Consider the following 15,252-nt stretch of genomic DNA (forward strand, 5'->3'; position numbering starts at 1 on the left):
TTCAGGGTGATGTTTTTTGTTGTAACTTCTATAACCTCTTTGAACTTTCCTGTGGGTTCGTAAATGTGTTGCCAAAATGGTGTCAATGTGTTCAGTTGTGTATTTCTTTTCCTAAACATGTTCGCGAAGTCATTGTCCACTGCTTTCTTAACCTCTCCCGGGTTTGTAGCCAGTCTCTTAGTCGTGACTCCTGGTTCTTCGTCTACTAATACCTTATCTATAACAATATTGGTGTGGGTATTTTTGTCTAATATGCTGGATAGCCATGTAGTTTGATCGTCTCGTATAATCTCTACTCGCTTGTCTATCCGGTCTTTAATAGACTTCGCTTCTGAGGCTTTATGTTTTTGTAATCGGCTTTTAGGTGGCAATTCACTTTTGTTTTAAGTGCGTTAAACCAATCCTCCGAGAAAATGTCATACATGGCTATGTTACACTTATTATTGTCCTCAGTTGAAGTAACATAATCTAGATTATATTTGGTAATTTTTCTGGTCCATCTAGATTTGGCATCCTCATTTGTTATCATCTGTCGGTTGCCATGGTAATAGTTATGTAATAAACTAAGTAATTTGTTTGTATATCGTTCTACTATCATACCGTTAAGTTGGTCCCAATATCTATCTATGTCTTCCTGAGAGTATTTTGTGAAATTGGCTTTGTGTCTTGGTCAAGTAAGTCTATCTAATCTTTTATATTGAGTTGGAAGTTTTCCTAGGTCGCTTTTTTGATGTTATCGCAGTCATATATGACTCTAGTGTGGGCATTACCAGTGGGTAATTTATCATATACTGTGTTTTTCCTATTATTTTGTATGGGGTCAGAGGTGTCTATGGTTACCGTAATAAGATTAAATAAAAAACAAGTATTGTATGGATTGCTATGTATGTATGTATGGTACCACATGTATGGCTATGTATGGTATTGATTGCATACACGGTGTATCAGTGTATGTCTCCCATCTATCATACCAGAAATAAAGTATGTATGTATGAATTATATGTCATCATCTTTTCACATGACAAAAAATTTTTTTTGTCAGAAACGAGACACTTTTTTTAGGAGTGAACGAACAGATTTCTGGTAAACTGGAAAAGTTTCATTTAAATTTATTTACTTTTAAGAATAATATTAACCTCTTTTTTTTTCTTTCTTATTCTTTCTTTGACTTGGTTTCTTGAATTTAAAATTGGCAGAAAGTTTCTTTTGGTAGATGATTGTAGGAATAATGACATTTTGAAACAATAATTCTATAGGTTCCAGAGACCAGAGTTTTTTTAAAAAGTAAGTGTCTTCAGGTTAGTTTGAAGTAGTTAACAATGTTATGAAAAAGCATTAATGTCTTTTCCTGTTTTTTAGGTTATTTGTTAAGTCTCTGGAATAAATTAAAGAATTTCTCTAAGTTGCCTTTCTTCCAGAGACGTGAATTTTTTCAGGAATTGCATGAGTTTCTTCTTTAATGGTAATTGATGAGAAAAATGATTCTTTTTATATGAGGATAATGTTCTTTTTGCTTAACATTACTAACATTTCTTTTTTTATTTTTTTTATTAGGAAAAATCTTTTCAAGACGCATGAAGAAGTCAACTCATCATTATGTCATAAATATTTTACAATAATAAATTGTTGATTTGTAAAGTATATATTTTTTTCTTTACAATATACAGCAATATATCTAAATTTAGTTAGATTAATTTAGATGCCATTCAGTTTGTATTATGACAGATTTTGTTGTATTGTGTATATATATACAACATCAATCTATATAAATAAATGAATTTCTGACATTTTTGGCATTTTTCACAAATAATTTGACTCGGGAAAAAGGTTAGTAAATAACTTACTTATGGGAAATGTTGGTAAATGATTCATTTCGGAAAAAGAGATATTTTTGAGGAGTGTGAAAGTTTTATTTGTTGATTTATTAATTATCTAATCAAATAGTGATTTTTGTAGATAATTGACAAATTCTCACAAGTTAACGATCTAAATAAAAATTCTCCATAAATAATTACAATGGGCAATTCAATCTGTCAAAGATAGAAGTTGATGAATCTTCAAAATCTTAAAATAGTAATTAAGCATTTTAATGGTATTTTTTAAGTCAAGAAATTTTTATTTAACTATAATTGGTTTTTTTTCACATTAAAACAATTAATAAACTGATTTTTATTACTCTTTTTGTCTTTCTAAACCATGATTTAGCCTTTTAAATTGAATTTATAGGACTCATGCATATAACACGTAAAGTGTATTTATTAACGCGTTTTTTTTTTAGAATATACTTTCAAACTTCGATTAAAGTGCAAGCTTCATAATGTCTTCAATTATTGAACTTTCAGATATAGAGGAGTATAATGAAGAAAACTTAATTGAAATGGTAAGTAAATGTTATTAAAATTAAATTATCATTAAAAAAAAAATTACTAAAGTTAACAAACAAAAATAGAGCGAAAATAATAGCAGTAGTGAAAATGAAAATGAAACATTTGCTTTCTTTACTACTCAACTACAAGTTCCCAAAGTTATATATACAGCTGTTCCAGTGGAAGTATCCAGAAACATCTCCAGAAGGAGTTGCGACTGTTTATAATGTAACTGGTTGGAAAAATGCCATGGACGCGTTTTCAGATGTAACTACATATTATTTACTGGTTTTTAATTTGATAACAAGTCATAAATCTTTAATTCTTTACCATAATGAAAGGTTCAATATTCAACAAATGGTTCAGGTGGTCTACAGATATCCGGAAATGTCCTTTTTTTGGAGGAATTCCTGTTAAGAAAGATCAAAGAAAATGCCAAGGAATAAAGTTTTGTCAATTTACAGATCCTAAACTTGTTAATCAAGAACACTGTAGTGTTGATTTTGATTCTGAAATTTTTCAACATTATATACAACAAAATAATAATAATACTAGTGAAGTTAAAACATACACGTAAGTTATGAATTATCATTAATTTCAAATGTACAAACTTATTTTAATTACTTATTCGAATTTTTACTAGTTTATTTTTGGCAGCAAAAGATACTCCCTGTAATTTTAAAAAAGATAATATTTCTTGTGATGGAAAACCTCGTCTTAAAAGAGTAACCAATTATCAAACAAATATTGTATCATATTTTATTGGTTGCAATAAATATAAACAAGGAGATAAGTGGCATCGATATATTAAAATAAAACAAGATGAAATTGATGTTTCATTACTTCAAAGTCTTTTTACAGGTACAGCATCTGTAAGTATTTTTTATTTCTCATTATTATTTTTATATCAAATTGGTTTTCATTTTTAAATAAAAATTAATAATTATTTAAATACAGGATACAATAGCATGGCGGACATACTTATATCACCTTGCCGATTATTTGCCGATCACATAATTCCAATTTTAAAATTTATTGCAAAAGCAACATATATTTTCAAAATAATGTGGCAAAAAAATTATGGAAATATAAGCTAAGCATTGAATTATTATATAATTTTAATTATATAATTATTGGCATAATTTTTTAATATTTTTATAACACATTATTCATATGTGATCATTCATAATTTTTTGCCGATCATCAGACAAAATTTGATGGGCGGAGATGAATATGCATATGCGAAATTCAAAACTTTGCACAAATATTCTTTATATTATGTAGAATCTATAAAAAAAATAATGCAGTGATCTGATTCATAATGCAGGTGTTTTATTAGTAACATATTTAGTGAATAATTTCGTAAAATGAATGAATATATGCCAAATAATAATAAAAGCTAAAAAGTTTCTAATGAAATTTAATATACAATAAATTAGAACTAAATTTAAGTTATTTGTGAAATTTGAGCATATATTTTTATGTAAATTTTTTTAGCAACAGTATTATATTATGTGATAATTGAATAAATGATCAGCAAATGATCGACAAATGATCAGTGATAAAATAGGGATGTCCGCTATGCTGGATACAATAAAGTGTAGTATGATACTTTCTAAAAGCTGTAAACGCAAAAAATGTGGTAATTATTTAAAGTTAATTCGTGATCCGCCTCAGAACCAGTGAAAGGTACTAATATATATCGGGGAACTATTATAGAGATTAATTATTTCTTAAATAATTTTTTCGTGCAAATTTATCAAAATTTTTTTAAATAAAAATGTTTGAAATGTTTAAAAAATATAATAAAATTTTAATATAGTCTTTGTAACTGTTGTATCTCTGGGCAAATTCAACATCTATGCATTATTAAGGGTTAGGGTTGGAATCTGACGTTGCTAAAGAAAAAATTTTTTAATTAATAGTGCTATGACAAAAATATTGTTATATTTAAATTTTTGTAATTTTAAGCCATCATTTACATTACTTTTGGATTAAAAATCTTCAAATAATTTTAGCTCAATTCCAATTTCAAATTTAGTTATAATTTGTTATATTTGTAAATGTGTGATTTCTCACCATCTAGTGATCCTATAGGGATGAATTATAGCTCTTTGGAATCCTCTCATCATCTAGAATTGAATGGTAATAATTTCATATCTCTATCATCGATATATAACTGGTTAATAATATGTTAATATTAAATAATTGCACATAATTGTTGTGTTATATATTGATTATAGAGATATAGAATTACCACCATTCAATTCATCATGATGAGAGGATTCCAAATAGCTATAATTCATCCTTATAGGATCACTAGATGGTGAGAAATCACATATTTACAAATATAACAAATTATAACTAAATTTGAAATTGGAATTGAGCTAAAATTATTTGAAGAGTTTTAATCCAGAAGTAATGTAAATGATGGCTTAAAATTACAAAAATTTAAATATAATAATATTTTTGTCATAGCACCATTAATTAAAAAATTTTTTCTTTAGCAACGTCAGATTCCAGCCCCTAACCCTTAAAAATGCATAGATGTTGAATTTGCCCAGAGATACAACAGTTACAAAGACTATATTAAAATTTTATTATATTTTTTAAACATTTCAAACATTTTTATTTAAAAAAATTTTGATAAATTTACACGAAAAAATTATTTAAGAAATAATTGATTTACTATAATAGTTCCCCGATATGTATTAGTACCTTTCACTGGTTCTGAGACAGATCACGAATTAATTATACTATTTAAATTTATTTAAATCATAACTAATTTTTTTTTTGTTTAAGATATGCAATATGCACATAATGTCGTGGCAAAATAGTTGATAAGCCTTGTCCTGTTCGTTTCATTAAATTTATTCCCTATGATATTGATAAATGTCCTTTTGTAGCACTTATATGTATAGGAATACACAACCATCCTTCACCATCACCTGAAAGAATTCCTTCTGGAATTAAAAGCAATTTAGTATTACTTCAAGATCAATATTATCAGGTATAGAATATTAATTATAATTTTTAATTAATAATAATTTATTTAATTAATTAATTTTAAAATATTAAACTAATAGGAAACTTACTTAGAGCTTATTTTAATAAAGAAACTTTAGCAGAAGTTCATGTTTCTCTCAACAATATAGACAAGTTACGACATTTAGTAGGAAAGGCATATAAAACCTTGCATCCTTTTGGACAAGGAGTTATGGAAATTTATCATAATATATTAAATCCCAAATCAGATTTAATTGATTATATTCGCAAAATTGGTACTAAATTTTTAAATTTTATTGCATCTTTTATTTAAATTACTTATTAATGATAACTACTTTCTTTTAGATCTTTATTCAAATAATGGCCAAGTAATTATCACTTGTATACTCAATGACACTTGATTGTTTTCAAATTGATGTCAGTTTTAAGCGAGTAAAAGGAGAGATAAATGAGTTTGAAATAAATACTTATGACTCTAAACACCACTTAAGTAAGTAAAATTTTCAAATCTTATCATGTTGTATAAACAATATTTATTAATGATGTTACTAACTATAATATATTTTAAGTATTATCATTTTGCCGTGTGTTTACTAATGTTTTTACTGCTGAAGGGTATCATAGGCTGTTCTCATCATTATTTCAAATAGTTCATGAAGTAAGCGGCCAGCATATGCAATTTAAGCACATTCACGGACAAGGAATTGGTTGCATTTTAGCAGATCTAGATGCTGCTCAGGCAAAAGGTCTGGGTTTGGTATTGCATGATTTGGATAGTGAAAAAAGTTGGAAAATTCACTTAACATATATTTTAAAATCATGTCTTATACACTTTGAAAGGTATTTAAATATAAATGGTTATTTTTTTACATTATTTTTAATTTTAATTAATTTTTTTTTTTTTCAGAAATTTATTTCATAAAAAATTTTCTACAAGTACAAAAAATTTAATACGACAAATTCCTAATGCTACCAGTAAAGAACAAGTTTATGATCTTTTAAAACAAATAGAAGATACTAATGATGAAGGAATTAAAGATATATTATTCATTTATTTTGGAAATTTTAAAACTTTAATAATAATTTTAAAATATTGTTTTTTATATTAGAATGGCTGAGTTATTATCAACAACCATATGTTTTAGCTTCTTTAAACAAATATGTTTCAAATGTTGATCATGAGATTTGGAATAAAAGCGGATCAGATACTAATAACGCAGAAACAGCTCATTCTATGGTTAACAGAGAAGGAAAACAGTTGAAGTTATTATCAGCCATTTTAAAGTTAGTTATTTTTTTTTTTAATTACAGATTACATTAGTACTTATTACATACTAATTATTATAAATTAACTTAAAGGGGGAAAAGGTACAATATAAGATGTTATACAACAATTGAAACTCATGATAAAAAAGGAGTACCTTACACTCATAGAGATAAAAGTGATGTTAAAAGAGTATAAAATTCAATTGCGCGTAAAAGTAAGTAAAAATATATATTTACTCATTAATTTATTTGTTTATAAAATTTAAATTTTCTTATAATATGTAGCATCTCGTACTCAAAAAAATAAAGAATCTCTTGATAATAAATTGCCCAAATCATCAAAGAAAAGAAATTTATCACCTTCTAGTAGTAGAACGTCCGTTAAATCAAAGAAAAATCATGAAAGAGAAGATATTTTATCAGACAATGAGGAATTACTTAAAGAGATTTGTAAAAAAAATCTTGAGCTGGAACTTAAAGAAAAGGAAATATTATTAAAGGAGCGTGAAGTTAAAGCACGAATAGAAGAAGCTGAAGCACGAATGATGGAAGCTAAAGCTAAGGCATTAGAATTAGAGAATCGAAACAAATGTTAAAAAAATATTATATTTAGTTTTTGTTTCAAAATAAAGAAAATATAAATTACGTTTAATTTTATCAGATTGCAAAATTTTCTTATTGGTTAAAAATAATGTATGATCACGTGAAATTTTATTTTTCATACGTACATACATTTTTTTTTGAATTATAATTATACTGAATAGTGTATGTACGTATGAAAAAGTATACTGTATACCATACATTAATCACCATACACCATACATTGTCTACCATACATACATACATAGCAATCCATATGTCATGGTCACTATATGTGATATACGTCAAGGGAGTAATTGAGAAATTTAATACATTATTACTGTGGGTTTCAGATACCCAGATTTGATCTAATCTTGTGCTAACTCCTTTTTTGTGATAAGTGTTCCCTAGTATTTTTTTATTGAGCTTCCTATATGAGTCTATAAGTCCCAGTGTTTCAAGATCATTAAAAAATTTGGGTTTGGAGATATGTTGTGGAGGAGTGCGATCGATTTGGCCGTTTGAGATTAAATTAAAGTCTCCCATTAATATATGTATTATATTGTTTGACTTTTTCCACGTAGTTTCATCACCCATTTCTTTTTTGAGTTTCTCCAAGGCGTCATAAAGAATTGTCTTATCTTGTGGTACCGTGTAAATGGTCAAGATACTAAACATTATATTTCTAAATAAAAAGTATGCTGAGAGTAAATATGGTGAATGAGTTTTGTGTCCTTGATAATGTTTATTCCATTTCCATGAACATATTAACACCATTCCCGATCCCTTATATTTGTCATACTGTCTACTTGACCAATATATATGGAATTGGTCTTTAAAACTGTCGGGTATTTTGAAGAAACCATTTTTTTGGTCTAAGTTGGTTTCGTTTAAGGCCATAATGTCCACCTGATTTTCGTGCATCCAGTTTATACATCTCAATAGTTAATACATCTATACTAACAATTTTCCAACCAGACCCTTCTTTCATAAATTTGACAATTTTATCTTCGATTTCCACTGCTGTCTTTGTTAAATGACCATCTATATCATTCTTTAAAAGAAGTACACACATAACTCCTCTATGATAAACTTGCTTATATGTTCCAATATTCTCTGTATATGTAGCCAATATAGTGATGGCTGATTTGATTTGCCCCTTTTCTTCAAGTTCACTCTTAAGAATTTCTGTTATTTTCTGACGGGTATCAGCTATTATACTTGGAAAATATGGTATATCTCTAACATTTGGATTAAGATCAGCTTGCCATACTATCTTATGTTTTAGAGATGTATGTGGGCGTGCAGGATCATAATCTCTTTTTACAAATTGAATATCACACATCTTCCTTTATAATCTCCTTGCATATCAGCAAACCATTCATTATCTTTTTGTGGAGTACTTCTTTTTCGTAGAGTATAATGATTTTAATCACCAGGTCCTACTAAGGTAAGTTAGGAGTTTAACTAACATATTAGGCATTTCCGAAACTTCACTAAAGAATTCAGAAGCTAAATTCATATATAAAAACATCACGAGCAACTACATATCTTATTTCACAAATTCAAAAGATGAAGACCATATTGGGTCTAGAACTAAAATTATAGTATCTAGATCTTTAGATGCTCACATCTTTAATACAGTGTGGGATCCTGAGATTTAACTGCTGGCTTGCATTGAAACTTTCTATTTTGATGCCCACGAAACTTTTGTGGAGTTGCAAAAGCTTTTCCACATCTATCACAAACTCGATTACTTGTTACCATACTAGATACATTGTACTAATAACCTAAAAATTTTTTTCTTTAATTAATAAATTCTAAAATGTTTCCCACCTTGTGGTCATCCTTGTGTGAAGCCAGAACAAAATCATATCTAGTTGACTACCTGCTATACATTTTTTGGTTAGACCTGGGTCAGATTTTTGGTTAGACTTTTGGTTAGACCTGTTGTCCCAGATTTTTTTGTACAGTCTAACCTCGATATACCGATATTTGATATACTGATATACTATTAAAAACTTGATATACTGATAAAATTTTATTTTCCACTATATGTGAGGACATATAAATATTGGTATAACTTTGATATAATGATATTTTCTAAAAATTTCATATATGTCCCGACATATCATTATATAAAGGTTTGACTGTATAGCAAGAAAAGCTTTAAAACATATCTAGTTGCCTTCCTGTTAAAAATTTTTGGTTAGAGCAAGAATGGCTTAACTTTTAGAGTATCATAAAAATAGTATGCCACAATTGATTGCTGAATCATGCCATTGGTATTACAAACACTTTGTGTCCTTCATACCTTTGGCACTTATAAAGGTAATCTGATATAGCATAAAATTATGATATCTGGAAAGGATTCATGCATAGTAATAATGCCTGGGAATATATGTAGAAAAACAGGTATAATGATATCATATCAGAAAACAAGGCGAGGTGGTCTGGGGATACCCTAAATTATGGTTAGACCTATGTGATAGCTGCTGTCCCAGAACCCCATCTGTTTCATGAAAATGATCATGCCTTTTTCAATTATTTGGAATAACAATGGGTTCTGAATCAGAGTGAATTTGCTTATTACCGGATGAACTATCAGAAGAATCACTTGTAGAGTATAGATTTTTTCCAACATTCTTCCTGTATTTTTTATCTGATTTTGATGATTCTTGTTTATTTATATAGTCCATCGATTGCAAAGTTAATTTAGATTCACGAGATTTGGAAGTACGAGTTTAAAGACGCTTTTCTTATTCCTGATGATTCCTCTTTGCAACCAATTTATTACCACCACAGTGCAACAAGCATGTACATCAAACCTTTTCTCTGGGTTTGACATATGAACATTTTTTATTTGTATATTTTCTCAATGATCTTGGCATTTTGCTAAAGTAAATTATTAAAAAGAATCAATAAGTAGCTCATAAACATGAATCAATTATAAATTTATTTATTTTATTCCGCCAAGAGTAGTAACCCCTAACTAGTACAAATAATAGTTATCAATATATCGAAATACATTTCAACTAAAAACCGTGTCTAGAATAGGAATTTAACCATACCACCAGACCTCACCCTTTGATAAAGAGAAAGGCTTGACCTAGATGAAACTTCATCGCCTAGACAAACCCATATAAACTGGGTAAAAAAAGGAAGAAACAGGGCAAGCCCCCTCTAAAGCCAAGGGCTTATAGAGTAGAATAAAAAGTAAAAAAAAATTCTGCTGCTAAAAATGCACTATATTCTAATTAGAAAAATAACTATAACTAGATAGGAATTTAAGCTAATTTAATTTACGTAATAGGTCCAAAACTTCTGCTAAAATCTCATTGTTAATGCTATTACGCCCCTTACTCTTTGAGGATTTCTTTGCCTTCTTCTGAGAATTTGGGTTCTTCAACTGGTTATCATTTTTAGTAGTCTTGGTCGAGGACTTCTTATCCTTCTTCTTAGGCTTATTACAATTCGAAATGTGTCCAGAATTTCCAGACTTCTTCTTTGGAGTATTTTGAGCCTTCGGCTTGTGCTTCTTCAAGGTAGGAATAGAGAGTTAACACCATTTCAACTCCTTATTATTAAGGAAAACTTGAGGAGTATCTAAGAATGAATCAATTATAAATCACATATAATAATTGTAAACATGTGTATTATTAATATTAATAATCAATTCCTAATCGGTGAATAAAATAAGCTTTATTTAGGTAATACAAAAACTCTTAATCAACGAGTTTAATTTATTTTAAAAAATATAAATAAGACTCTTTTTCATTATGAATTTTTTTTCTTTAACTACTCTAAAACGATACCATCCATCACACTATATATTTTATTTTATAATACTAGATTCATCCACTAAAGATAAATTATATAAGTCTAAACACTCTGGTAAACCTTGGAAAAGAAAGAAAAAAAATATATCGCATTGTTCTGCTTCAATATCTTCATCATCCTCAGAAGGGAAAGAAAAAAAAAATCGCATCACTCTGCTTCATCAGAAGATAAAAATCATTTACTAAATTACAAGTCTTCTAATCAGTATATTATAAATCTTATCAAGTCTTTAATAATAGAAATAAAACCAAACAAGCAAATAACCTTTATAACAATAGATTACCTGTATTTGATGATTCTGATTCTCATAACAAAACTTCAGGTAGAGAACTTTCAGAAGTTAACAGAAAGAGTAATGAAAGCAATAGTTAAGTATTATTTTTTTTATGCATTGTTGATCTCCCAAGTTATGCAAAAAATATGGTTTTAAAATATTATTCAGGAATACAAAAGATAATAAAATACAATATAAAAATTCCAGGGTAGAAAGCTTAGAGCCTTAGATGTTTTAATTATATGGAATAGCATAGCATTACTCAGATTAATTATATTTAATCTACCCATGTATTTACATTGCGCTATAGTATATCAAAAATAAAATAAATCAAGATAAATTATGTATATGATTGAATACTTTATAGACATTAGTTAATATAATAAATTGTCTATTAATTGATAGAATTCAATATGCAAATTCAATGAATTGTTTATTAAAATTAATAAAATTCAGTATAAAAATAAATACCAATAAAAATATCTGGTAAATACCTATATTTCATACCTGATTAATATTTGAATGTTCCCTATTATGCCATTATCTGTCATCAATCTGGATATCTGATTGGAACACGGTTAAGAAAAATCAGAACCCAATATAACACAAATCAGCTTACTGACTTATATCTGATTGGATACTGATTTGGCAGCATTCTACCAGTAATACTTTCTATAAATTGCTATAAGTTTTTAAAATTCCTAAAAACACTATAAAATCAATAAAATCATTGTAATCTACTATAGCCCTGTTCATTTCTAGATCAGATCGGATTGATCGCAAATTTGTACCCCAAAATAATTGGTTACTGATGCGGTCAGCGGTCAGTCAGGCCAATCTACAAAAATTGGTGTTTTTCCTTGATCGATTTTATAATAAACATAATAAATAACAACTACGTGTTTTTGCCCTATAAGCTATTATGGATATATAAACCAATCTGATCAATAAAAATTGTGCTTAATTGTAACTATGATCTGATTGGTTATACATTTTTTCAATCCGATACGATCTAGAAATGAACAGGACTTATAATCTACTAAAACGCTAATATCAGATATAGATTTAGATAGTAGCTAAATCAAGTAAGCTATAGTTATGTAAACTTTGAAAAATATAGAAGAATAATTGATATAATATGACTTTAACAAAAAGATATGATCATAAAATACCAGAAATGTGATGCTCTCGTATTCATGATCCATTTAGAAAAATACTTAAAAAGAATCCAGAAATTTTTTCTACGAATAGATATATTGAAGGTGATTTCTATTTTTATTTTTATTTTTAAAATAAAGACTAGTACTGGGGTCCAACAATACATAGGAACAAGAGCCTACAAAGTAAGACCATTATTCCAAGCTAATAATAAAACCCAACCTCTCAAACGAATCGAAGGGGTCGCCTAGCCTCGCTCCACAAGGAACGCAGGCTTAGCCGCAACTCAAGCTACGAACCAAATAGAACAAAAAAAGACACTCAAACACTAATTTAGCGAGAGTTCCCAGTCGAAAAAAAAAAATTATTAATTCTGCCTATTCTGAATAAAATCTATTATTCTAATAACTACTAAATCATTAAGAAAAAAAGTAAGAATCGCCGGCAGTCAACCGACAGAAATAACTATACTATTTTTCGCAGTAAGGATAAAATTTCTGCTAAAACCACCGTGTTATCCTTATTACCTCCTTTATCCCTAGGCTTCTTATTGGACTTCGACTTCTGGGATTCGGGATCCTTCAACGAGTCTTTAATAGATTTGGCTTGCTTCTTAGCACTGGTCGAGGATTTCTGGTCCTTCTTCTTAAGGTTAACGTTACCAGACTGTTGCACGGATTTTCCAGGCTTCTTGTCAGGAACGTACTTTGCCTTTTGTTTAGATGGTGGTTTCTTCAAGGTAGGTAAAGAGTGTCGACACCATTTCAACTCTGGGGAAAGCTTGTGGAGTTCCTAAGGCTTTGAGTGTAGCCTCCCAATTCTCGAAATATCCTACGAGCTTCCTCTTACCTTTACTTGTTTGTATAATTTTAAACGCGCATGCACCGCACATCGTTAAAAATAGTTGTGGTTTACGGTCGGCCCACAAGGTAGCCATCGTCATGTCAACCGGAATATCGTGAATGACAGCTTGGAACTTTTCACGTTGTTTTCTTTCTCGTAAAGTCCAACTTGCAGGAAACCATCTCACAGGTATACCTCCCAGGTAAGGTTGCTTGTCTAAATCTCTTCAAAATCCTACGATTAGTTTCGTCAAAATTTTACTATAGATTTATTATAGTTTTGGCAGAGTTTCGGCAGTTTCGGCATTTATAATAAGTTTCGGCAGTTTCACCTTTCTCCAAAGTTTCGCCAGTTTTTTAATATAACTTTAATATAGTTTCGGCAGAATTTCGCTTTTCGGCGAAACGCCATCTTGCCTAAACCCCTAGGTTTCAGCAAGCAACCTTACTCCCAAGTCAATCGTCCAGAACTTGTTAAATTGGGAAAGGGTAAATGAGTTTAAAACTATTTTGACTCTAAGAGTCTGATATTTGTGTTGCCGTTTTAATGATAACTTAATAGTTTTGCCTATAACGTTAATTCTCCTAAGATTTTGTCAACGTCCCAGGTATACGGAATGTCATATACAATAATGTCTCTGACTTGCTCTCGCTCATCATCGCTTTCTTTGTATCCTGTCAGTATATGTGTGACCCAGGTGCGGTAGTTTTTGCCCCCAAAAATAGGGTATTTTGTTTGTCGGGGGTTTGTGCCTCAGGATTTGCTGTAAATGATTGGTGTATAACTTGTTTATCTTTTGCAACACGTGCCTTTTGTTTATATTTCTTCCGGGAAGTTTCGGGTGTCACAGTTTGATTAACAGGGGTTATTTCCACATCGGGCAGTATTGGGGGTGTAATATGTACTGGTTTTGGTGTAGTTTTCAGAGTTGATAAAAAAGTAGATCCAAATTCGTCATCAGCGGAGGGACATTCCGACTCTGAGTCACCCATGTCACCATAATTAGTATAGGCACGGGAAGCAAAATCATCCCACAACCTGGACGAAACGTAAAGAGCTATAGAAAATAATAGCGAAAGGGTGGTTGGTTGTATATTCGTCACCGCCGCCTGTTGAGCAAAGTTGTTCAGGTTGGCAGACTCGCCAAACATATCTACTAAAAGCTGTGCTTTATCCACAGGTTGCTGTGGGTTTTTATCAAACAAAGTTTTGAGGAAACCGTTCTCGGCAATAAACTCTAAAAAGAGCTCCGCAGGTGTTCCAACTGAGTCTCCCATGTGTGACATTTTTATTTTATGTAAAAAATTTTAAATAAAGTGAAAAAATTTAAATAAAATTTTTGCAGAAATTTTCGTAAAAATGAAAAGAAGAAAGAGTTTTTTCAAAGATTCATCTATTGAAGGTGATAAAGTTGGCACTCTATCAACTGATTATATATATTGTAGTGTATGTGACTCTTTAGTTTTCATACCTAAAAATAATTATAGCACCTGTTTCTATCATTGAAAAAATGTATTTCTGGAAATACTATTTTGAATGAACATGTAAGAAGAAATGAACAATATATATTACAAGAAGAGGCTAAAATTAATCATCTTCATCTAGAGCTTTTCTTCCAATTTACCATATTGATATTATATGATTATAATACTCGTACAATTCTTTATGAAGCTTACATGTAAACTAAAGCAACTATAGCAGAAAATACTATGCCAAATGCTTCAAATTTTGAGCCAGCTTATATTTCTAATACCAGGCAAAAAATGGGTTTGCCGATTTTTCATCATGTGTTAAACTAAAGATCTAAAACACTAAATGTGCTAACTTCTCCTCTATTGTTATAAAAACCTGATACTTTAATGCAATGTAACCTGAAATTTTTAGCAGAACTAGTTTGAGCAATCTTGCTGAAGCATATTT

General features: G+C 29.3%; 4 protein-coding genes across 4 annotated transcripts; 3 read left to right on the forward strand and 1 right to left on the reverse strand.

The window, feature by feature from the left end:
* Positions 1 to 2,700: 2,700 nt before the first annotated feature.
* On the forward strand, positions 2,701 to 3,295 carry OCT59_006594 (uncharacterized protein; the record flags this gene model as incomplete). The annotated part of the gene is made up of 2 exons (XM_066141357.1): positions 2,701 to 2,939; positions 3,010 to 3,295. The coding sequence occupies 2 exons, from the start codon at positions 2,701 to 2,703 to the stop codon at positions 3,293 to 3,295; spliced, it is 525 nt and encodes a 174-aa protein (XP_065998152.1).
* A 2,467-nt stretch (positions 3,296 to 5,762) lies between these two features.
* On the forward strand, positions 5,763 to 6,481 carry OCT59_006595 (uncharacterized protein; the record flags this gene model as incomplete). Its single annotated transcript, XM_066141358.1, has 3 exons — positions 5,763 to 5,862; positions 5,942 to 6,212; positions 6,280 to 6,481. The coding sequence occupies 3 exons, from the start codon at positions 5,763 to 5,765 to the stop codon at positions 6,479 to 6,481; spliced, it is 573 nt and encodes a 190-aa protein (XP_065998153.1).
* Positions 6,482 to 6,817: 336 nt separating this feature from the next.
* Positions 6,818 to 7,234, forward strand: OCT59_006596 (uncharacterized protein; the record flags this gene model as incomplete). Its single annotated transcript, XM_066141360.1, has 2 exons — positions 6,818 to 6,857; positions 6,924 to 7,234. The coding sequence occupies 2 exons, from the start codon at positions 6,818 to 6,820 to the stop codon at positions 7,232 to 7,234; spliced, it is 351 nt and encodes a 116-aa protein (XP_065998154.1).
* Positions 7,235 to 8,052: 818 nt separating this feature from the next.
* Positions 8,053 to 8,562, reverse strand: OCT59_006597 (uncharacterized protein; the record flags this gene model as incomplete). The annotated part of the gene is made up of 1 exon (XM_066141361.1): positions 8,053 to 8,562. One exon carries the CDS (start codon positions 8,560 to 8,562, stop codon positions 8,053 to 8,055), a length of 510 nt encoding a protein of 169 aa, XP_065998155.1.
* Positions 8,563 to 15,252: the final 6,690 nt, after the last annotated feature.

Source organism: Rhizophagus irregularis, chromosome 14 (genome assembly GCF_026210795.1).
Source record: "Rhizophagus irregularis chromosome 14, complete sequence".
In the NCBI taxonomy this organism is placed as follows: domain Eukaryota; kingdom Fungi; phylum Glomeromycota; class Glomeromycetes; order Glomerales; family Glomeraceae; genus Rhizophagus; species Rhizophagus irregularis.